The sequence below is a fragment of the Camelina sativa genome, chromosome 15 (genome assembly GCF_030686135.1).
Source record: "Camelina sativa cultivar CO46 ecotype springtype chromosome 15, ASM3068613v1".
Classification (NCBI taxonomy): domain Eukaryota; kingdom Viridiplantae; phylum Streptophyta; class Magnoliopsida; order Brassicales; family Brassicaceae; genus Camelina; species Camelina sativa.
In genome coordinates, this window is record NC_141894.1 from 4,434,704 (window position 1) to 4,458,041 (window position 23,338).

Consider the following 23,338-nt stretch of genomic DNA (forward strand, 5'->3'; position numbering starts at 1 on the left):
TATTCATTATCTAAGTATCTATCAAAGAGTTATCTTTTTTTTTTTTTTATGAAAACGTACGATTTAATGATCTATATATTAAAAATTGAGATATAGATCGAGGAACAAGTAATTCTACAAAGGTGTATAAACCCATTGAGGTTTCCGATCAATAGTACATGGAATCTGCAACTCATCCGCTAGTTCATGAACATCGGAGGCTTGCCTCTTCGACGAACATTTCATAATTTGGGTGTTGAAATATAGTACAAAGTACATTCTAATTTTGCCCACAAGCTCCTGAGATTATAATGGAACAAACAACTTGTCTTTTGAAGTTTTCTATACGTTAAATAAAAGTAAGAAAAAACGAAGTCAGTCAAATGTAAAGACTCTTTTTAAGTCTTTGCATTTTAAAAAATGAAGTCAGTCAAGCTGTGTTGGATTTATTAACCTTGTGGGGTAGAATGTATTATTATTCTGTTTATAAAAGAGACCACGAAACCATGTTAATTATTTACCATCTCACAGTTTCCAGTCTTCTTCATTATTTTTGATTCAAGAAAATTCACATGAAAGGCTTTTGGAACTCGACGAGTATCATTCCTCATGTAACTCTTTCTTTTATTTTCTTTTTCATTTGTTATTTCGAAGACGTGCTTGCGGCTATTCCTATTACTAGGCATTTTCTGTGTCGTCCCGAACAAAGGGATGCACTTGTCGCTTTCAAAAAACGAGTTTCATATTGGGAAGCCTAATCTTGATTGTAAATACCTGTATGGCATTAAACCTCATCCGAAGACGGAGTCATGGGGGAATAACAGTGACTGTTGTAGTTGGGAGGGTATCACGTGCAATGCCAAGTCCGGAGATGTGATCGAGCTAGACCTTAGCTGCAGCTTTCTCCATGGCCGGTTACATTCCAATAGCAGTCTTCAAAACCTTCCTTTTCTAACCACTCTTGACCTTTCATATAATGCTTTTAATGGTCCAATCCCTTCTTCGATTGGAAAACTTTTTCATCTCACCACTGTTTACCTTTCATCTAACGATCTTAATGGCCAAATCCCGTCTTCAATTGGAAATCTTACTCAAAACTCACCACTCTTGAGCTTTCAGGTAACGATTTTACTGGCCAAATCCCAGATTCCATTGGAAACCTTTCTAATCTTATTAGACTTAGCCCTTTTGGGAAATCATTTCAGTGGTCGGATTCCATTTTCCATTGGAAACTTAACTCAACTCACCTTTCTCCGGCTTTATTTTAATCAATTCTCTGGTGAAATTCCATCTTCCATTGGAAAGCTTACTCAACTCACCGATCTCGGCCTTTTGGAAAACAATCTCGTTGGTGAAATCCCATCTTCTTTTGGCAATCTAAACCACCTGACCATATTTTTTGTTGGTGGCAATGAGCTTAGTGGCAACTTTCCGATTGTACTACTGAATTTGACAGGGTTGTTGGATTTCGATATCTCGGAAAATCAGTTCAGTGGCGCACTTCCTCCTAATATCACTTCACCATCTAACCTAGAATATTTATCCCTTGGAAGTAACAACTTCAAAGGGCCAATCCCAAAATCCATTTCCAAATTTGTCAACCTTGAAATACTTGACCTTTCTCATTTCGACACCCAAGGCCGCCCAGTTGACTTTAGTATCTTCTCTCCTCTCAAGTCACTTGAAAGTCTTTACCTATCCTATTTGAACACCACCACTACGATTGACTTGAATGATATCTTATCATATTCCAAAAGCCTCTATGAAGTAGATCTCTCAGGCAACCATGTTTCAACAACAAACAAGAGTTCAGTTTCAAATCCCCTTTCACAGGAGATAGATTCTTTGTACTTGTCAGGCTGCGGTATCACCGAGTTTCCAGAGCTCCTAAGAACCCAATATGAAGTGACGCTATTGGACATCTCCAACAACAAAATCGAAGGTCAAGTCCCTGCCTGGTTATGGACTCTACCAAATTTGACGTACGTGAATCTTTCAAACAATACTTTCATCGGTTTTCAAAGATCAAAAAAGAAACAAGCACTATCCTCTGTCCGGAAACCATCTATGAGGCACTTGCTTGGCTCCAACAACAACTTCACCGGAAAGATTCCTTCTTTCATATGTGAGTTGCATTCTCTAAACACTCTCGATTTATCTGAAAACAACTTCAGTGGTTCAATTCCTCATTGTTTGGGAAATCTCAAGAGAAATCTTTCAGATCTAAACCTTCGTCAGAATAATCTTAGCGGAGGTCTTCCAAAGCATATATTTGAAAGTCTAAGGTCGTTTGACGTTGGTCATAACCTACTTGTGGGAAAGCTTCCAAGACCTTTGAACCGATTCTCAACTCTTGAAGTTTTGAACGTGGAAAGCAACAGAATCAACGACACGTTTCCGTTCTGGTTGGGTTCTCTACAAAAGCTACAAGTTCTTGTCCTTCGCTCAAATGCATTCCATGGACCAATACATCAAGCCTCGTTCCCTCAGTTGCGAATCATCGACATATCACATAATCACTTCGATGGAACTTTGCCATCAGATTACTTTTCCAAGTGGACTGCAATGTCATCGCTTGAGACAAACGAAGATCAGTCGAATGTCATCAGTTACATGGAAGATACATCAGGGTATTACCATGATTCAATGGTTTTGATGAATAAAGGTGTAGAGATGGAGCTGGTACGTATCCTCACAATCTACACAGCAATCGATTTTTCAGGAAACAAATTTGAAGGAAAGATTCCAAAGTCCATCGGTCTATTGAAAGAGCTTCGTGTGCTTAACTTGGCAAACAATGCTTTCGCTGGCCGCATCCCTTCATCTATGGGGAACCATTGAATGAAGCATACTACGTCATTCTGGCTTTTTCATTTTGTTTAAAAGTTAGATTTTCAAATTTGTTTTAAAATTTAATCATATTTTTATGAAAATGAAACAATAATTAATAATAAGAAAATAACTAATGAAACAACTATAAAAGGAATATGCTCTTTTATATTGATTTCAAACTGATTAATAAGAATATATTTAAATTATAGGTAATTTATATATCCAGAAATTATTATTTTAAAACTTATGAAAATATCTTAATGTTCTTAAATAACAGAGCTACTAAATTCTAATTTTGTCTAAAATCTATTTTTATAAAAAATATTATATTTAATTAAAATAAAAAAAATTGTTAATAGTATAATTTAATATCTATAATAAAATTTCATCTATTATGGTTTGAATTAATTGTACTAAAGATTATTTTTTATAAATTATTGATTTGTGTGTTTTTTTTAAAGATGGCAAACTTTGGTTTGATATTTTGGACTCGGGAATCAAACACATTAAGAATTTTATTGTTTGGTATTTAAATTAGCTAATAATTTGGGTGTGTTTATGCAGAGTTTTAACCATGGAGAATTAATGTTGGATCACACAAGAAACAAGTACAAAACCATATTACCAGGGAGTAGTACAATTAATAGACTTTAATTGTGACTGAAAACTATACTACTTGTGATTGATTTTATTGTGTTTAGACTTTAAATGGGAAAACATGTAATCGTATTAAGGAGCAAGTGCATACATCCACACATATTAAACTATTTGAAATAGATTATTGTATACCAACAATTTCATACCCAATATTTATGAAAGTTATATTTAAGAAGTTTCCATAACCATTTCTATTAACAACAACATAACTATATGTTCAGAGCCTTGCCATAGTTAGGAAAAAAGAAACATTCGTTTAGTGCATTAAATTTTGGGGAAAAAATTAGGAGCATATATTAGTTAGACTTTAGTCCTAATAGAGTTATGTTTATACGAGACTTAATGGTTATGCTAAAATAATGTGTTAATAATATAGATAAATACGAAACAAATATTGGGCTTCGATATGGGTTTAATTAAGTAATTAGAAAACAATTACTTCAACAATTAAAGTTTTTTAAAAAGTTAATAAATATTTAGGGTAAGCAAAGAAATATATATCGTTTTCTCCTCTTTTCTGAACAGAACTCAGTAAACAAAGTTTTCCTTCAGAGTGTCTCTCACTAAATCAATTGTAAATATACTAAAGTAAAATTATTCAAGTTTTTAACTCTTTAACACTATTTATTCTATTTTCCTAAATAGTTACATCCAAATTATTTTTATATTTGTAAGTGATTGTTGTTGTTTGGAGAAGATTGGTTAGAAATTTGATTTTGAAAGTTTAGTTAACGAATTAGTGGAAAAAAGAAAGAAAAATGTTTTAGAACTAATCTTTTGTTAGTTTGTATAGTTATATTGTTTTTGTTTTCTTTCAACGACAAAGGTATTTGTTTTTGTAGATTTTTTTTTTTATTGTATTGGGGTATTTTTTTAAGTCACTTCAGATATATTTTCGTCTTGGCACAACTCTGTATATGTTACAAGAAATCAAATATTAATTATGAAAACAATCCCGCACATACGTACGGGTTCATATCTAGTATATCTTAATTCACAAACCATTATCACAAGTCACAACCAGAGTTTATTATTATTTGGGCTCGCTCTTCTTGGTCTAGGATATGTGATTTCTCCAAATATTTATACTTTTCTGAGTTCGGTGGCATATGGTCAAATGGGCCTGCATTTTATTTTTATTCCCCTATATTATTGGGCTTTAGCATTTTCGGATTTTTTTTTTTCAAACATCCATGTGGGATGGAAAATCTTGACATCTCAACAATTTTTGAAGTTTCCCCTACTGTACGTAATTAAGAATGTGCGGAACTTGACTATTCAAACGTAAAGACTTTTAAAAGTCTTTGCATTTCAACGTAAAGAACACTTGGTAGAAAGACTAGTTATATACTGAGTCAGTCAAGCTGTGTTGGATTTATTGTATTTGTGGAGTAGAGTGTATTATGATTATGTATATATAAGAGCACGAAACCATGTTATCTATTTACCATCTCACATTTTCCTTGTTTTCTTCGTTCTCTTTTTTTTTAAAAAAATTCAAGAAAATTTAAATGAAAGGCTTCGGAAAAATTCTCTTTTTTCCACGTTATCTATTTACTCTTTCTTTTATTTTCTTTTTCGTTTGTTATTTCGAAGACGCGCTTGCGGCTCCTCCTACTACTAGTACTAGGCAGCATTTCTTGTGTCGTCCCGAACAAAGGGATGCACTTCTCGCTTTCAAAAACGAGTTTGAGATTGGAAAGTTTAATAATTATTGTTCAAACGATGGTCATCGGAAGACGGAGTCATGGGGGAATAACAGCGACTGTTGTAGTTGGACGGGTATCACGTGCAATGCCAAGTCCGGAGAAGTGATCGAGCTACACCTTCGCTGCAGCGGCCTCCATGGTCAGTTTCATTCCAATAGCAGTCTTCAAAACCTTCCTTTTCTAAGCACTCTTGACCTTTCATATAACAATCTTACTGGCCAAATCCCAGATTCCATTGGAAATCTTTCTAATCTTATCACTCTCAGCCTTTCGGAAAATTATTTCAGTGGTCGGGTTCCATCTTACATTGAAAACCTTTTTCAGCTAACCTCTCTCCAGCTTATGTATAATCAATTTTCTGGTGAAATCCCAAATTCAATTGGAAAGCTTTCTCAACTCACTGACCTCCGCCTTTTTGGAAACAATCTCGTAGGTGAAATTCCATCTTCTTTTGGCAATCTAAACCAGCTGACCTACTTATTTGTTGGTAGCAATATGCTCAGTGGAAATTTTCCCAATGTACTATTGAACTTGACAAGTTTGTCATATTTAGATATCTCCTACAATCAGTTCAGTGGCGCGCTTACTCCAAATATCACTTCACTATGGAACTTGGGAAATTTTCACGCACATGGCAACGCTTTCAGTGGAACTATCCCTTCTTCTCTCTTCACCATTCCTTCTTTGACTCAAATTTTTTTGAGTGGTAACCAACTCAACGGCACTCTTGAGTTTGGTAATACATCTTCACCATCTAACCTAGAACAATTAATCCTTGGCAGAAACAACTTCAAAGGGCCAATACCGAGATCCATTTCCAAATTAGTCAACCTTTCGTATCTTGACCTTTCTCATTTCGACACCCAAGGCCGTCCAGTTGACTTCAGTATCTTCTCGCCTCTCAAGTCACTCGAAGATCTTGCCCTTTCCCATTTAAACACCATCACTACGATTGACTTGAATGATATATTTTCATATTCCAAAAGCCTTTCTACATTAGATCTCTCAGGCAACCATGTTTCAACAACAAACAAAAGTTCTGTTTCAAATCCCCCTTCACAGAAGATAGAATTTTTGCACTTGTCAGGCTGCGGTATCACCGAGTTTCCAGCAGAGCTCCTAAGAACCCTACATGGAATTGAATTTCTAGACATCTCCAACAACAAAATCCAAGGTCAAGTTCCTGACTGGTTATGGACTCTACCAAATTTGTACTACCTGAATCTTTCCAATAACACGTTCATCAGTTTCCAAACATCAAAGAAGAAACAAGGACTATCCTCTGTCCGGAAACCATTATTGAGGTGCTTGCTTGGCTCCAACAACAACTTCTCTGGCAAGATTCCTTCTTTCATATGCGAGTTTCGTTCTCTAAACATTCTCGATCTATCTGATAACAACTTTAACGGTTCAATCCCTCCTTGTTTGGGAAACCTCAATAATACTCTTTCAGATCTAAACCTTCGTCATAATAATCTTAGCGGAGGTCTTCCAAAGGATATATTTGAAAGCCTAAGGTCGCTTGACGTCGGTCATAACCAACTTGTGGGAAAGCTCCCAAGATCTTTGAATAGTTTCTCTACTCTTGAAGTTTTGAATGTGGAAAGCAACAGAATCAACGACACATTTCCTTTATGGTTGGGTTCTCTACAAAAGCTGCAAGTTCTTGTCCTTCGCTCCAATGCATTTCATGGACCAATTCATCAAGCCTCCTTCCCTCAGTTGCGAATCATCGACATATCACATAATTACTTCGATGGAACTTTGCCATCAGCGTACTTTTCAAAGTGGAGTGCTATGTCATCACTTAGGACCGACGAAGATCAGTCTTCCGGAAAGTACATGGGAGATAAATCACTCGTTATGTATATGGGAGATAGCTATTACCAAGATTCAATGGTTTTGATGAATAAAGGTGTAGAGTTGGAGCTGGTACGTATCCTTCAAATCTTGACAGCAATCGACTTTTCGGAAAACAAATTTGAAGGAGAGATTCCAAAGTCCATCGGTCTATTAAAAGAGCTTTGTGCGCTTAACTTGGCAAACAATGCATTCACTGGCCGCATCCCTTCATCTATGGGGAATCTGAGAGTTCTCGAGTCGTTGGATGTTTCCCAAAACAAGCTTTCAGGAGAAATTCCACAAGAGCTAGGGGAGCTCTCGTTCCTTGCGTACATGAATTTCTCTCATAACCAGCTTTCAGGTCTACTACCAGGAGGAAATCAGTTTCAAACGCAGCGTTGCTCTTCCTTTGGAGATAATCCGGGACTTGTTGGCTCTTCTCTTGACAAAGTTTGCAGAGATATTCACACACCACCTGCATCACATCAACAATATGAAACGCCGGAATCAGAGGAAGAAGACGAAGAAGAGGTGATTAGTTGGATAGCAGCTGCAATAGGATTCATACCTGGTGTTTTCTGTGGTTTGACGATTGGATACATATTGCTTTCCTATAAACCAAAGTGGTTCACGAACCCTTTCGGCCGAAACAATCGTAGACAGAGAAGCACTACAACTCACTAGAGAGGTAATGTCCTGACTTTTATACGAATTTGTTAGCTTTCATCAGAATGAAATTATATTTGTTTAACAACTATTTCGTTATTATAGGCTTAAAGCCTATCTGAAGAATCTGGACGGGGAAAGTCAAAGTAACTACTCATTAAGCCAGCTTTGTCCAAATCCAGATTGGTTTAGATTTCTGTTAAGTTTTGCTTTGTGCGTTTCTCTTTTACTCTGTTTTTTGCCAACTTTGTAGTTGAGCAACTCTGTTTCGAACCTTAAATTACTCTCCCTTTATATGCACATGTAATTTATTTTTTCCTGCAATGTTATCTTTACTTTTCCTGTTAGACTCTCGCATCTATATATACGTATGTCCTTTGTTCATATCAATTAGTTACAGAAATGCTGAGCATTACTTTATAAAACTTATACATGCATCATGCATGGATATATTCAAAGTCAGTTGTGTCGTTTTTTATAAGACGTCAGCGGCCTCCATGGTCAGTTTCATTCCAATAGCAGTCTTCAAAACCTTCCTTTTCTAACCACTCTTTACCTTTCATATAACAATCTTACTGGCCAAATCCCAGATTCCATTGGAAATCTTTCTAATCTTATCACTCTCAGCCTTTCGGAAAATTATTTCAGTGGTCGGATTCCATCTTCGATTGGAAACCTTTCTCATCTCTACCTTTTTTTTAATCAATTTTCTGGTAAAATCCCATATTCAATTGGAAAGCTTTCTCAACTCACCGATCTCCGCCTTTTTAGAAACAATCTCGTTGGTGAAATCCCAAATTCAATTGGAAACCTCTCTCATCTCACCTATCTCAACCTTTGGAGAAACAATCTCATTGGTGAAATCCCATCTTCTTTTGGCAATCTAAACCAGTTGACCTACTTATTTGTTGATCATAATATGCTCATTGGCAACTTTCCCAATGTACTACTGAATTTGACAGGGTTGTCGGATTTATCACTCTCCGACAATCAGTTCAGTGGTGCGTTTCCTCCTTATATCACTTCACCATCTAACCTAGAATATTTATCCCTTGGAGGCAACAACTTCAAAGGGCCAATCCCGAGATCCATTTCCAGATTAGTCAACCTTTCGGATCTTGACCTTTCTCATTTCGACACCCAAGGCCGCCCAGTTGACTTTAGTATCTTCTCTCCTCTCAAGTCACTTGAAAGTCTTTACCTATCCTATTTGAACACCACCACTACGATTGACTTGAATGATATCTTATCATATTCCAAAAGCCTCTATGAAGTAGATCTCTCAGGCAACCATGTTTCAACAACAAACAAGAGTTCAGTTTCAAATCCCCTTTCACAGGAGATAGATTCTTTGTACTTGTCAGGCTGCGGTATCACCGAGTTTCCAGAGCTCCTAAGAACCCAATATGAAGTGACGCTATTGGACATCTCCAACAACAAAATCGAAGGTCAAGTCCCTGCCTGGTTATGGACTCTACCAAATTTGACGTACGTGAATCTTTCAAACAATACTTTCATCGGTTTTCAAAGATCAAAAAAGAAACAAGCACTATCCTCTGTCCGGAAACCATCTATGAGGCACTTGCTTGGCTCCAACAACAACTTCACCGGAAAGATTCCTTCTTTCATATGTGAGTTGCATTCTCTAAACACTCTTGATTTATCTGAAAACAAGTTTAACGGTTCAATCCCTCGTTGTATGGTAAATCTCAAGAGTAATCTTTCGGATCTAAACCTTCGGCATAATAATCTTAGCGGAGGTCTTCCAAAGCATATATTTGAAAGTCTAAGGTCGTTTGACGTTGGTCATAACCTACTTGTGGGAAAGCTTCCTAGATCTTTGATCTGTTTCTCTACTCTTGAAGTTTTGAACGTGGAAAGCAACAGAATCAACGACACGTTTCCGTTCTGGTTGGGTTCTCTACAAAAGCTGCAAGTTCTTGTCCTTCGCTCCAATGCATTTCATGGACCAATACATCAAGCCTCGTTCCCTCAGTTGCGAATCATCGACATATCACATAATCACTTCTATGGAACTTTGCCATCAGAGCACTTTTCGAAGTGGACTGCTATGTCATCATTTGGAGAAAATGAAGTTGGGTCTAACAAAATGTATATGGGAGATAGATATTACCAAGATTCATTGGTTTTGATGAATAAAGGTGTAGAGTTAGAACTGGTACTTATCCTTGAAATCTACACAGCAATCGACTTTTCGGGAAACAAATTTGAAGGAGGGATTCCAACGTCCATCGGTCTACTGAAAGAGCTTCATGTGCTCAACTTAGCAGACAATGTATTCACTGGCAGCATCCCTTCATCTATGGGGAACCTGACAGCTCTCGAGTCCCTGGACGTTTCCCAAAACAAGCTTTCAGGGGAAATCCCACAAGAGCTAGGGGAGCTCTCGTTCCTTGCGTACATGAACTTCTCTCATAACCAGCTTTCAGGCCTAGTTCCAGGGGGCACTCAGTTTCGGACGCAGAATTGCTCTTCTTTCGAGGGAAGCCTGAGACTTTTTGGACCTTCTTTTGATGAAGTTTGCAGAGATATTCACACGCCACCATCACATCAACAGTATGAAACGACGGAATCAGAGGAAGAAGACGAAGAAGAGGTGATTAGTTGGATAGCAGCTGCAATAGGATTCATACCTGGTATTTCCTTTGGATTTACGATTGGATACATATTGCTTTCCTACAAACCAAAGTGGTGGTTCATGAACCCTTTTGGCCGAAACAATTGACGGAGAAGCACCACAACTCACTGGAGAGGTAATGTTCCTAACTTTTTAACGAATTTGTTAGTGAGCATTAGAATAATGGGAATAATTAGGTGGATAATATTTTAAAAATATGTCCGTAATTGATACAATTTAGGTGGATAATATTTTAAATTGTTGTTAAGCTATTTTATACAATTTTGTGAAATATCTCTTTGATCTTTCATTTTCGTATACTACAACCAGAAGTTCTATTCTGACTGATGAATTTTAAAAATGTAAAGATCTATCTATCAGATTACTTTTCCAAGTGGACTGCTATGTCATCACTTGGGACCGACGAAAATCGGCCGAATGTCAATTACATGGGAGATAAATTAGGCTATTACCAAGATTCAATAGGTTGGAGCTAGTAAGTATCTTAAAAATCTACACAGCAATCGACTTTTCGGGAAACAAATTCGAAGGAGAGATTTCAAAGTCCATCGGTCTCTTGAAAGAGCTTCATGTGCTCAACCTGTCAAACAATGCATTCACTGGCCGCGTCCCTTCATCTATGGGGAACCTCACAGCTCTCGAGTCCCTGGACGTTTCTCAAAACAAGCTTTCAGGAGAAATTCCACAAGAGCTAGGGGAGCTCTCATTCCTTGCGTACATGAACTTCTCTCATAACCAGCTTTCAGGTCTACTACCAGGAGGCAATCAGTTTCAAACGCAGCCTTGCTCTTCCTTTGGAGATAATCCGGGACTTGTTGGCTCTTCTCTTGACAAAGTTTGCAGAGTTATTCACACACCACCAGCATCACATCAACAATATGAAACGCCGGAATCAGAGGAAGAAGACGAAGAAGAGGTGATTAGTTGGATAGCAGCTGCAATAGGATTCATACCTGGTATTTTCTCTGGCTTGACGTTTGGATACATATTGCTTTCCCACAAACCAGAGTGGTTCATGAACCCTTTTGGCCGAAACAATCGTAGACAGTAGACGGATAAGCACCACAACTCACTAGAGAGAGGTATTGTTCCTGACTTTTTAACGAATTTGTTTAGAATAATGGGAATAATTAGGTGGATAATATTTTAAAATATGTCCGTAATTGATACAATTTAGGTGGATAATATTTTAAATTGTTGTTAAACTATTTTATACAATTTTGTGAAATATCTCTTTGATCTTTCATTTTCGTATACTACAACCAGAAGTTCTATTCTGACTGATGAATTTTAAAAATGTAAAGATCTATCTGTGTTTGGACTTCACATGGAAGCTTTTTCTGGTTGCTTTCTTAGACACAATCCTTTGGTGCTTTCAGGGTGTCCAAAAACAACAAGAATAAGGTATGAGAGAGAGAGAGATGAAGGTCATACTATCTGCATATATGATTTGATAACGTTTAAGAGATCTTATTCAACGAGGATGGAAACTTCAGGTGCCTCACCAAAACTAGCAAAGATCTCTCTTTCTCAAGTGTCTACTTAATAAATTTCTTAGCGCATTTTGCTTGTGAATAAGTGAACCAGAAGAACATGTACAATCTTTTTAATGTTTTAAAGCTTTTAGCTTAATGTCAATGTAAGTTTCATGTAATAGTTAAAATCAAACCTTTTTATGTCAAAGAGCAATGGAAGTGAGTAAAAAAACTATCATATACCTATTTTTCATCAAGACATACTGAAACTGAAGCATACCAAGTCAAGGATTAGCAATAAAAGAGGAAAGAGTATTCCTTTAGAGTAACTTTCAAACTCGATCGGGAGTCAAATCATTTCCATATTCCTTTTTCTCTTCTTCACATATGTTCAAAAGACAAGAAGTAGCTAGAGAAGCATTACAAACCCCAAGAATTTATTCTTAATTTGAGCTTACCATGCATGTGCTTAAAAACTTCCATTGCTCCCTTTTAGCCGAAGTATCTCCCTTCTTGTTTCAAGCTACAAGAACCCAAACAAAAGATAAGAGATTTTGTACTTAAAGCAATTGTAATAGAAGTATCAATTTGTGAGTTTTGCAAAGTAATTTTACCAGCTCCATCTCCAAAGTAATCATCCTCTCAGCTTGTTTCATCTGAGTATGCTTCAACTCCTTGACTTCCGACAATATCTAGCATAGAAAAGCATATTCATAGTAAGTTTCATTAGTGGATCATAAGCAAAACTGTTCATTTTTTGTGGTTCAGGGAACAACGGATGACCTAAACTTACGGGAAAAGGGCCATTTCCGACCTGTACAATTGTCAAAAGTGTCAATTTATACCTGTACAAACTCTTGGTGCCAATTTATACCTATACTCAAAGAAAATTCAAATTTCATACCCAATTATAAAAATAGTGCCGATTTCAAAGTCAAAATCAACAAATATTAGTCAACAGCTGAGTCAGATGACACGTCCTGTAGTGGCGGAAACATAGGAGGAGGATCCACAAGGAGATTTAGCTATACTTCTATCCTCAAAGTCCCAGGAAATCTTCTCATCCTCCCAAGAATTAGGCACCATCGATGACGAAGCTGCTCCCATGTTACCCACAAAGCTCTGGAGACCATCCTTATCCTTAGGGTCCTCCAAAATCTTGTTCAGTCCATCCAGATGGACTTGAAAGGAAGATGCTGCATCTCAATCGATGACTGAATATGTATCCTCAGCAGGGTCTTCCTTGCTAATGCTACATCCTATTCTATTGTTAGCTGTGGCAGAGGTTCCCTTTTGTGTTGGATGGAGATCTTGTTGATGATACACCGAATCAGATAAAGAAGAAAGGAAAATGGAAGAAAGAGAAACGAAAGAGCTCACAGATCAGAGTAGTTGTCATCAAGACAAGGAACGTGGAAGATCTTCATCGTCTTCTTCCTTCGATCGATCGTCGTAATCCTCAACCGCCTGAATCATCATCTCACTCTACTAAACTTTAGGAGTTATCGACACTCGCGGCGATTTTCTCTCCCAACCCTTTTCTTCTTCTGATCACAACCGCTTGTACTGACGGTGGGGGTTCTCCGTCGATTCCGACGACGAAGAGAGCCCCAAGGCTCATGGCACTTCATCCGTAAACTGCAACATCAACAAAGTGAAACTTTCAAATCAAAATCAAGGGAGCAGTGGAAGGGAGAAGCTTCCTCGACACACCGACGGTAAGAGCTCTATGGGCGGTGATGCGACGGGAGTAGAAGAGGGAGATTTACGGCAAGGATCGAGAGAGTAAGGCGGTTAGATCTGATGACCGGAGATTCTGGAGGCTCTCACGGCTGTCGTTCGATGGGGGAGGTCGTCTATGGCTAGGAGGAGCTGAACCACCGTCGAAGGTTCCAGATCTACTCCCTACCGCCTTTGATCTCTCACGTATGAGCCTGAATCTCTTCGACAATCAAAGATCGGAACTCTTCTTCCTCCTCAAAGCTGCTCTACGGTGGCGGGATGGCAACGGATCTTGGATCACCATCTCCGTTTGACTCGCGTCGTCCAGGCTCACCGGAGGACCTGTTCCGATGAGCATCCGCAATCCCATGGGCGGCGGCTTAAACTGAGTTCTTCAGTTTAGGGTTAGGGTTAGAGAGCGATCGGTTTGATTCTGGTTCGCTTTAGATAAACCCGGGTCAATTTTGATTTTTGGTTTTACTCGGTTTGATGTTTGTGGTTTAGGCCTTAAGGGGATTAATGTAAATGGGCCTAAATTCGGAAATAGCCCATTGGTCATTTATTTATAATATTGAATACCCTTTAACAAAAAAAAAAAATTAGGAGTTATCGAATTTGGTTCACCAGAACCGGTTTGAACCGGAACATACCAAAACAAATTAAAAATTATGACCAAGTTAATTCTGTAAAGTAAACCGAACTAAAATCGAATCGCGACATTCGCTATTTTATTTATTTTCCGTTTTAGGTTATTATCAGAGTTTTGGGGGAGATTCGTCTCTGTGGAATTGTTGAAATTAATCTGGGAAGAGAAGAAGAAAATGGGAAAGCAGCCGGTGAAATTGAAGGCGGTGGTTTACGCACTTTCTCCGTTTCAGCAGAAGATCATGACGGGTCTCTGGAAGGATCTACCTGAGAAGATCCACCACAAGGTCTCTGAGAATTGGATCAGCGCCACTCTCCTCGTTACCCCTGTCGTTAGCACCTACTGGTACTCTCTTTTTCTCTTATCAATTTGATTGCGAAACGAATCTTAAGAGAGAGTTCCGATCTGGTGATTGTTCGTCGATTTGGTTGTTGTTGTACGAGTTTTGCGGTTTCTGTGTCATCGAGCTAGTGCATCAAAAAATGGATTTAGGGTTCTTCATTTGTGACGTTGTAGTAACAAATGAGAAATGATAGGAATTAAGTTAGCTGGAGAAGAATATAGGTAACATAACCATTGAGATATGGGCAACAACTCTAGAATTTTCTCAATTGTGAGTCTGTAATTTTGAACCTGAGTGTGGTAAGGAGCCTCTCGGCTAGAAAAGTCTATCAGGTAACAATTAGTATTGTGGAATTGCTTCTCAAGAGGATTTTAATACTGCTGTAATCAATAGCTAATGTGTGATTCCATTAAACCAATTGAGTTCGTGCTTGTTAAGCTAGTAATTGCTTGTTCGATCTTAACATACTTAAGTTTCTCGTGTCACCGTCTGTTGTATTTAATCTTCAAATACACTAATGAGTGCAGGTATGCTCAGTACTTCAAGGAACAGGAGAAGCTTGAGCACAGATTCTGAAGCATGAAGTCAGTCAATCTCCGTTTCTACAACAACGCTATAGTTTGAAGTCACTCCTTTTGTTTTCAAGCCGATAATGTTCTTTAAAAGCTTATGTGGGGAATCGTCTGAGTCAGTTTTTCTGATACTCTTTTGTTAAATAAATGTTTTGGTTTCATGACAATAACTGTTGGTTGATGTTCATCTTTCTTTATATGGTATGGAATTGGATTGAATCGTAAAAACAATCTATTTATAACTGAGGACAAACACTAACGCTGTGTATGTATGTTCCCTCGAAACATACAAACACTAGGATTGCGTTCCTTCATAGACATTGATATTCATATTGATATTGACACAGTAACTTTTACTTACAGAGTTACAGTACATTGATATTGACACAGTAACTCATAACAAACAAACTATACACACCAAAGAAGAAAAATAGAGAGGATAGTAGAAACATTGCTCAAAACGGTCCATCTCAACAGTTGATTCCACATACCAGCACGTCTGGACCGGTGACTCTAGATATAAACGGATCAACCCGAACCCACAACAACGAGAAGATCGAAGCTAGAAGAACCGACCAAACCACAATAATGGTTGGAGTCCGGCTCTGTCGGCCCATCAAACCCTTGAGGAATGGGTATAAGTGAACAATCACCCAGAAGGCAAAGAAGAGCTTACCAAAGAGGGGTCCCCAAGACTGATATCCACTATTGATAGCATAAGAGACTCCTGCAACCACTCCTAAAAGGTTTATAAAGAGCAGAGTCGTCGGTGGGACTAAAAGTGTTGTCCATTTGATCAAATACAGCTCGGCGGAGTCACCATCTTCATCTGAGGCTTTTGAAGTGACTGTGAAGTTGGTGTCAATACCAGCGAGGACTTTAAGTAGACCTTGGAAGACTGCAAACAAGTGAGCTGATACACCACCAATGACCCAAAACTGCTCGTTTCTCCACCATTCATCTATTCCCACACCGCTCCATCTCATTTCCAGTATACCCGTAGCGAAAATGGATAGAAAGAGAGACAGAAACCAAATGCTTGCCAAGTTACTTATCTACAAACAAGACAGCATTTGAAACAGCACCGCTTAGATAGACCATTGATACTTACGCCACTTCAGTTAGGGAGTTAAGTTAGATCAGTGAAATATCGAAGTAAGACAAAACTAATATTCAAGAGAGAGTGAGAGCAAACCTGAGGAATAATGAACCGGTTGGTGAAGAGACAAACGGCAGGCAATGTGCAGTACATGAGGAGAGGAATGGAGGTGATTGGATAAATGGTTGTGTTCACATATGCAAACCTCTCAAGAAATTTCAGCCTCCCTCCATAACCGTACCAGATTGGACAATGCCGACTGAAGAGAATCTCTACTGAGCCTAGAGCCCACCGGAGGACTTGGTTGAGTCGATCAGAAAGATTGATTGGAGCAGATCCTTTGAATGCAGGTCGTTTAGGCATACAGTAAATCGACCTCCAACCACGGGTATGCATTTTGAACCCGGTGAGAATATCTTCTGTAACAGAGCCATAGATCCATCCGATCTAAACAATGTCAAGAAAAAGTCAGAGATCAGAATATATAGACAGAGGACACACTAACGCGGAGATAACAGAACAGAACTAGGAAAATACCTCAGTTCCCCACTCTGTTTTGTCCTCATATCCACAGCTAATGACATGAATTGCTTCTTTTAGAAGGTTCTCTGGAGTTGCAGAAGGAGGAACACCTCCATTTTCCATTAGCGTAGAAGCAACAAAAACAGCTGATTTTCCAAATCTCTGTTCCAGGCTCATTTGTGACATCAAGAGTGCCTTGTCATCGTCCAAACCAGGATCTGATTTACGCAATATATTCAAATGCATTTTCACTCAGCATGTGAGTTAAATTAATATTGAAGTACCAAAGTCTCAAAATCAAAATGTTAAATAAACAGATAACTTAGAAAGAAAGAGAAAACAAGTTTACCTTCAACTCCCTCTTCTATATCCTCCAGGCTAAACACAGGAATGGTTGATTCCGTGTGCTTGCCAGATTTCTTTTTGTCAGTGTCTTTTTTAGATTTGGCATTCTTCTTTCTCACCCCACAAACTCTAGATAAAAAATTTGCTTTCTTGTGTTTTGGTTTCACTGGAGGTTCATAACCATATAATGCAGTTCTGTTGAAAACACACCCAGTTCCCACATATACTGGTCCTTGAATCCCATCTAAGCCTCTCAAATTAATCTGAAGAGTATATCACAAAGTTAGAGTAAATGTATAGTAAAAAAAGGACACAAATTAAGACAAGGTTTAACTTACATCGAAGAAAACCGTATTACGGTTAGCATATCTATCGTTTTTGTCAATACCATCAAATCTCTGTGGGAACTGGACATAACAAACTTGTTTCCCAAGGTTTGGGTCCATCAGAAAACACATAGCTTCTCTCAAGGCCTTGCTGTTATTAATGTAATGATCACAATCAAGATTCAATAGGAAAGGTCCATTAGTAAGGACTGCTGAAACTCTAACCTGTTCAAGTGAAGAGAGAGTACGCTCATTAGATGAGACAATAGATAACAAAGGAAAAGAACAAATTCAATGATCAGAAACCTACAAGTGCATTCATAGCACCAGCCTTTTTATGGTGTTGGAAACCTGGTCGCTTTTCTCTAGACACATAGACCAAACGTGGGAGCTCGTTGCCCTCTGTGTCCAATCCACCATTTTGTCCTAAGAAAACCTGCACTCAACATATTATATCTCAGTGACCAAACAAACTGGAAAATGATAGTAATAACTGATGCCACTGGAAACAAGATTCACCTGGATCATTCCTGGATGGTCCCTTGTGTTGTTTCCAGGCCATGGCGTACCATCTTTCATAACCCACCCTTCTTCAGGAACTTTCTGAGCCTTGGAAACAAGTGCATTTATTCGGATCTTGAATTCCTCATACTCCCTCTGCCAGAAACAGAACATGTCATTATTAGCATGGCAAAAGATAACTAGGAGTGTTTTGAAAGACTAGACTATAAACTTTACCTTCATAGCTCTGCGATCTTTGACAAATGATGGATGAACTTTATCCTTGAGGTAATCAATTTTCTGAGCAAAGTACCATTCTGGTGCTCGAGGCTCAATACTATATTTCTTGCAGAAAGGTACCCATTTTCGTGCAAATTCAGATGTTTCTGCTAGTGATTCAAATGATAACATAGCAGCACCATCATCAGAAACATAACAAGACACCTTATCCACGGGGTAATCAACTGCCATAATAGAGAGCACTGTATTGGCTGTCACCAGAGGAGGCTCCTTCAACGGGTCAACAGTACTCACAAATATGTCCACAGCTGCTAACTGCGATGGTTCACCTTCACGTTCGTATCTATAGTAAAGTAGAGGATTAGCAGATATCTTCAGGCTAGACATTAAAAGACAAAAGGCAGCTAATATTTGAGTAACAGAATCAGAACAGAAAAATAAAGGCGTACCTTAAAGATAGTCTATCAAGGTAAGTTTCCCGGTTAACAGGAAACCACTTGGGGAACTGATCAAGAATCCATGAAATGGCGAACCAGATCTCACATATCACTGATACCAGCCATAGACCAAATGCATTTGGCACTGGATTTGTGATACGATAATGTAAGAAAAGACAAAGGATTACGAGCCGCAGCATTATAACCATTCTGTATGGATTTATACGTGATGATGGTACGGATACTTTCCTTGAAAGAGGTTGCCGTGCTTCATCACTCCTGCATGATTCAGAAAAAGATCAACACATCACTTATTTGAAAAAGAATCCCAAGCTTGATTGAGCAGTGTCAAAAGTGAACCTTTAGGGACTAAAGAGATAACAAAAACAAGTACTCACAGCAAAGCCTCGTCAACAAAGAAATCAGTGCTGGCATCAATATCAGAAGCAGCTTGAGTGCTCATACGACCAGATTTGTTATCCTGCTTCATTTTCCAGCCATCAACTCTCTCCTTCCAGGCAACATTGCCTAATCCTATTGAGCCAAAATCTCTAGCAGGATCAACAATCCTTCTGTTTGCTGCAAGATAATACACAACAGGGTTTAGTGCTGACAAAATTGAGAATCCTTGATTTGAATATACGAATATGATGGTCAGGTAAACAACGTGATTGACTGATATCTGATGAGTCAGGAAACTGCTTTCCACTAGCTATAGTAGAAGATCTAGACAATCGTTCAGGTGAAGCAGCAGAAAACTCTTCAGAAACCTATCAAAAAAAGCGAGAGACAAAGTCAGATCCCAACATTGTCTGTCCACTCAAGCTATCTAAGCTTGATGTGAAATGCCACAAAGAAGGAGAAGCCATAATGTCTTACCTCTTGTCTACTAGTGAGCCGAGGAACAACATTGTGAGAGACCTCTTTGTCATACTCAGAGTCTCCAACCTCCTTCCCTTTCCCACCTGTAGTAAGATGCCATCCAAGCATCTGTTCTGATATCTTTTCGTTCCGTGACTTTTCTGTATAACCAAACTCACCAGCACCTTCATCAGCAACATCAAAGCCATCATCGTCTTTATCTCCAGTAATAGCAGGACTACCTAAACACAGATATCGATACCTTAACAATGATCAAGTCATCCAAATACACAATAACAAAAATTTACACATAAAAACCAAAAATGTACCCTTGAGTCTCTTATATGTAGTCTTGCATTGAGGACAAGACTGGTTTCCATCTTTCCTTTCGTACTCATAACAAAGTCTACAAACTGGGAATGAACAAAAATCACACGCCACAAAAGGCTCCCCATCCACAGTCTTCCCAACATTATCACTACAAATCTCACAAATCTGCTCACCAGCGTTACTACTACTCATCATCTTCCCCTAACAAATTCGTATACAAACTAAACTCAATTAGGAAAACCTAAATTTATATAAAGAATGGGAAGTTGAAGAGACGAAGCGAAAAAACAATACCGTCGTTTCTACTTCTGAGTCCATCTTAATTGATTATCTTCTTTCCACTGAAGCGTCGGAACTGTTCAAAACAGAGAGAGAGAAAGAGTGGTTTCGTCTTCGTAATGTAAGACCTCACACACACACTTATGACTCTCTTTTTCTCTTCTCTCTCTGAGGATCATCAACAACTCTTCTTCGTCTTCTTCTCCAGACTCCAGAGAGATTTATGGAGGAAGCTTACAAGCTACACTAAATTCTCACCGACACCTTCACACATCACACTTGTCTTTTCTGATTACACTCTATTTCTTTTTAGCTTTCTCTACACGTTTTCCCGAAATTTAATTTCGGGTTACACGTTAACCGGTCTCATTCCGAAATTAATTACTTTAAATTAATTGAGTTTAATGACGCATTTAATAAATTGAAGAAAACATATTTTTATTTCAAAAATCAAATGTAAAATAATAATAAATAATGACATTTAAACAGAAAAAAAAATAACGCTCTCTCTCTCTCTCTCTACCACGAAATAGATCATTATTATAGTTTCTTAATTTTTGGTTTAGATAGAACCGACGGAAACGGCAGCTTTGATGAGTAAACCGAAGAGAACAAAAGGATTAGAAAAGAAAGGTGAATGGTCACTGTCCAATTCGTAAACTTGGCTCGGTGGCCACCTTCTTATCATCGCCTCTTGCTGCTCCGGTTTCATGACTCGGTCATGTAACGTCTTTATGTACACTCGCGGCACGTGCTCCTTATCCTCTTCTCCTTTTGTTTCTTCTTCTACTTCTTCCAGTTTTGCTGTCGTTAGCGCCAGAATCGGTGCTGGTCTCATCATTAATGCAGCCAAGGAACATTCCTTTTTACACCAACATAAGGGGACAACAAATTTTGGATTGGATAAGAAAATAGATATGTACAAATTGCATAGTTTATTTTTATACGTTTCATATTCAAATTAATCATAATTCATAACACCTAGGATTTAAAACATTAAATCTTGGATCTTTGAGCTTTCTATATGAGGAATGTAACAGTAACAGTAGAGAAACCTGTTGAGGACTCATGTGGTAAAGGAGTTTTCGTCGGAACTCATGTTTGATAATAGCACTGGTTGGAGGATTCTCGGTTCCTAAACCGAAGTTAAGCTCGTAGACATCACCATGTTCTGATAGATCAGGAACTCCCTGTAGTGTGACAAAGAAACATAACGTCACACGCAAGTTAACTTGGTTTTAAAGAAATTTGTTGGATCTTTACATCTTTCATATCTTCATCGGTTTGGAGCCCGTATTTAAGCATCGAAGCTCCAATATAGACAGCGACAGAGATCTTCTTAGGGAATCGCTGTATCGCGCTTGTCACGCTAAGTCCTCCTGCACTGTGCCCCACAAGTATCACCTGAAAAAAACCAGAACAGAGAAAAAACAGAGCGAGTTTGCTTCAGATTCAAGAATCAATTCTATTGAGTTCTGAGTTAGGTTTTTACCTGTTCTTGTTCGGGGATAGAGGAGAGGAAGTCTATGAGTGGTTGGTTATACTGGTCGAAGGAAGTGAGAGAGTCGGCGGATGAAGAATCTATTCCGGAGGATTTAAGGTCGATGCAAGTGACGTCGAAACCAGAGACTTCCATGAGACACTTGATCTTGTACCAGCACCATGATCCTAAACTCATGCCATGTATTAGCACGAAGTGTGGTGGTTTTCTTCCCGGTTTGAGTTCTAGGGTTTCTTCTTGATTGTCCTCCGCCATCGATATGGATTACGTTGGAGTTTAGCCGGAGGTTTTTATGGGGTTCCCCTTCTAGAGAGTGCTCTGTGTGTGTCTTGTCACAATTGTCAAGCTCATATATAGTGAAAAATATCTTTTGCTTCTTTCCCAGTGGGTGAATTTTTATGGTATAGTATAATAATAATTAATAATTGTTACTATTAAGAAATGACCACCGAGTAGGCCTTGAATAGAAATTTGATAAGGAATATACAGAATGTGTAGGTTCAACATATTTTATTTAGTAAAAATCTAAAAATATATACAAATAATAGAGTAAATCGATTAAATAGTAACGCACCAAAAGATAAAATCAATTAAATAGTAATTTGTTAAAAAGATATTCCAAAAAGAATCAATTTTTTTGCAAAAGAATAAACTTTGTCACCATGTAATAGATAGACATTGGTTTTTGTACAATGCCATTTTATTTATTTTTCCATGTAAACACTTCCTTTTGCAAATTCTGAATTTGATGCAACCTTTAGTCGTGTGTTTTGATAAATTTAATCTTTTAACTTAGGGTATGTTACGAGAATTAAAATGGAGAGAAATTTGAAGGGTTTTTGTCAAGGGATGTATATATAGATATCGTTTTGGTTGTGGATCCGACTTTTGTATATTGGTCACTTGGGTCATTGCATAATGCATATTCTTATAGTTGGGGTAGTCAATGAGTAATAAGTGTGTTCTGACTATATTCTTGTAATTGGTATGTACTATTTACGTTTTATCCGCACTGATTACGTTTCTATTCTCTAAACAATTTATGACTAATGACATGCCATAAAAAAAAAGGTTCGACCTTCGACGTTTATACGATTACCAGAAGGTACTGATGAGGATAGAATGATTATCAATCTCGACTAATAAAGAAAAACCATTTGATAGCTGGATTCAATTTGATGTGATAAAGAAAATACTATATAGTCATCGTTATTGTAAAATGTTACAAAGATTAAGGTATGTCACGTGTGTTATCAAGACCCGTGCTATGATTTTGTTTTGTTATTTGATTTAAGTTATACTAGTATATCCCATAGCTATATTAATTATGTAGGGTACTCGAATTATTTTCCGGTCAGTTTTCTAACGCAAAAAGATAAATAATTTTCATTGACCAATTTAATGCTTGTTAGCTGTAACTCTAAGAAGAAGTAAAAGTTTAAAATTATTGACTCAGTTAGTTGGTCACATGCCATTTTCACGTTCATAATTTTCATTTGAATTGAAAATATGCACGATGTTACATCTAATAACCATCACATCGAGTACTAATTAAGTAATTTTATCAACCTCAAGTACGTATTTATGTTCTCTAGAGTTTTTTGTTCTTCTAATTTTTGTAAGAATTTGCTTTTCGATTTTCTCTTCTATAAACCTGATCTGCTTAATGATCAGTGTATATATCGTGGCAAATAACAGCTAGCTCTTCGGTTGTCTTTGTTTGATTTGGTTTAGAATTTGAACGTTTCTGTTCCTTTTTATTACAAAAAGAAAGAAAGTAAATGCAAAGTTAAAC

The 23,338-nt window shown here is 37.8% G+C and overlaps 3 protein-coding genes, 1 long non-coding RNA gene and 3 pseudogenes across 7 annotated transcripts; 4 read left to right on the top strand and 3 right to left on the bottom strand.

Annotated features, from left to right (window-relative positions):
• Nucleotides 1–477: 477 nt before the first annotated feature.
• LOC104748120 (receptor-like protein 53 pseudogene) lies at nucleotides 478–8,032 on the top strand (annotated as a pseudogene). Of its 2 annotated transcripts, XR_015581820.1 has the most exons (4): nucleotides 478–1,049; nucleotides 1,126–1,306; nucleotides 5,517–7,707; nucleotides 7,791–8,032. The product of XR_015581820.1 is annotated as a receptor-like protein 53 pseudogene, transcript variant X2 (transcript). The 2 variants fall into 2 exon arrangements; XR_015581819.1 differs by lacking the exons at nucleotides 478–1,049; nucleotides 1,126–1,306 and having other exon boundaries at nucleotides 4,911–7,707.
• LOC109129060 (receptor-like protein 34 pseudogene) lies at nucleotides 691–2,820 on the top strand (annotated as a pseudogene).
• Nucleotides 8,033–8,604: 572 nt separating the features above from the next.
• Nucleotides 8,605–12,027, top strand: LOC104745271 (receptor-like protein 35 pseudogene; annotated as a pseudogene). The gene is made up of 2 exons (XR_015582596.1): nucleotides 8,605–10,459; nucleotides 11,701–12,027. The product of XR_015582596.1 is annotated as a receptor-like protein 35 pseudogene (transcript).
• Nucleotides 12,028–12,086: 59 nt separating this feature from the next.
• On the bottom strand, nucleotides 12,087–12,513 carry LOC104745272 (uncharacterized). The gene is made up of 2 exons (XR_760719.2): nucleotides 12,434–12,513; nucleotides 12,087–12,342 (listed from the first exon to the last, which is right to left on the bottom strand). It is a non-coding gene; the product is annotated as an uncharacterized LOC104745272 (long non-coding RNA).
• A 1,709-nt stretch (nucleotides 12,514–14,222) lies between these two features.
• Nucleotides 14,223–15,330, top strand: LOC104745275 (cytochrome b-c1 complex subunit 8-1, mitochondrial). The gene is made up of 2 exons (XM_019237241.2): nucleotides 14,223–14,532; nucleotides 15,058–15,330. The coding sequence occupies exons 1-2, from the start codon at nucleotides 14,363–14,365 to the stop codon at nucleotides 15,104–15,106; spliced, it is 219 nt and encodes a 72-aa protein (XP_019092786.1). The 5' UTR covers nucleotides 14,223–14,362; the 3' UTR covers nucleotides 15,107–15,330.
• An 82-nt stretch (nucleotides 15,331–15,412) lies between these two features.
• Nucleotides 15,413–20,403, bottom strand: LOC104745273 (cellulose synthase A catalytic subunit 3 [UDP-forming]-like). Its single transcript, XM_010466474.3, has 14 exons — nucleotides 20,058–20,403; nucleotides 19,763–19,964; nucleotides 19,452–19,675; nucleotides 19,240–19,342; nucleotides 18,971–19,151; nucleotides 18,585–18,851; nucleotides 18,133–18,478; nucleotides 17,914–18,051; nucleotides 17,705–17,830; nucleotides 17,407–17,619; nucleotides 17,073–17,331; nucleotides 16,739–16,941; nucleotides 16,298–16,648; nucleotides 15,413–16,157 (listed from the first exon to the last, which is right to left on the bottom strand). The coding sequence occupies exons 1-14, from the start codon at nucleotides 20,079–20,081 to the stop codon at nucleotides 15,573–15,575; spliced, it is 3,222 nt and encodes a 1,073-aa protein (XP_010464776.1). The 5' UTR covers nucleotides 20,082–20,403; the 3' UTR covers nucleotides 15,413–15,572.
• A 60-nt stretch (nucleotides 20,404–20,463) lies between these two features.
• Nucleotides 20,464–22,107, bottom strand: LOC104745276 (methylesterase 17). Its single transcript, XM_010466476.3, has 4 exons — nucleotides 21,535–22,107; nucleotides 21,306–21,446; nucleotides 21,098–21,232; nucleotides 20,464–20,904 (listed from the first exon to the last, which is right to left on the bottom strand). Exons 1-4 carry the CDS (start codon nucleotides 21,796–21,798, stop codon nucleotides 20,605–20,607), a joined length of 840 nt encoding a protein of 279 aa, XP_010464778.1. The 5' UTR covers nucleotides 21,799–22,107; the 3' UTR covers nucleotides 20,464–20,604.
• Nucleotides 22,108–23,338: the final 1,231 nt, after the last annotated feature.

What these genes read in the sequence shown, in the direction of transcription:
- LOC104745275 (XM_019237241.2), top strand. Translation starts at nt 14,363, where the DNA reads ATGGGAAAGCAGCCGGTGAAATTGAAGGCGGTGGTTTACGCACTTTCT. An exon ending in CCTGTCGTTAGCACCTACTG is followed by an intron (nt 14,533 to 15,057) that starts GTACTCTCTTTT and finishes TAATGAGTGCAG; the next exon opens with GTATGCTCAGTACTTCAAGG.
- LOC104745273 (XM_010466474.3), bottom strand. Translation starts at nt 20,081, where the DNA reads ATGGACTCAGAAGTAGAAACGACG. An exon ending in AAGATCGCAGAGCTATGAAG is followed by an intron (nt 18,052 to 18,132) that starts GTAAAGTTTATA and finishes TGTTTCTGGCAG; the next exon opens with AGGGAGTATGAGGAATTCAA. An exon ending in TATAGAAGAGGGAGTTGAAG is followed by an intron (nt 16,942 to 17,072) that starts GTAAACTTGTTT and finishes TGCGTAAATCAG; the next exon opens with ATCCTGGTTTGGACGATGAC.
- LOC104745276 (XM_010466476.3), bottom strand. Translation starts at nt 21,798, where the DNA reads ATGGCGGAGGACAATCAAGAAGAAACCCTAGAACTCAAACCGGGAAGA. An exon ending in CCGATGAAGATATGAAAGAT is followed by an intron (nt 21,233 to 21,305) that starts GTAAAGATCCAA and finishes GTCACACTACAG; the next exon opens with GGAGTTCCTGATCTATCAGA. An exon ending in ACCACATGAGTCCTCAACAG is followed by an intron (nt 20,905 to 21,097) that starts GTTTCTCTACTG and finishes TGGTGTAAAAAG; the next exon opens with GAATGTTCCTTGGCTGCATT.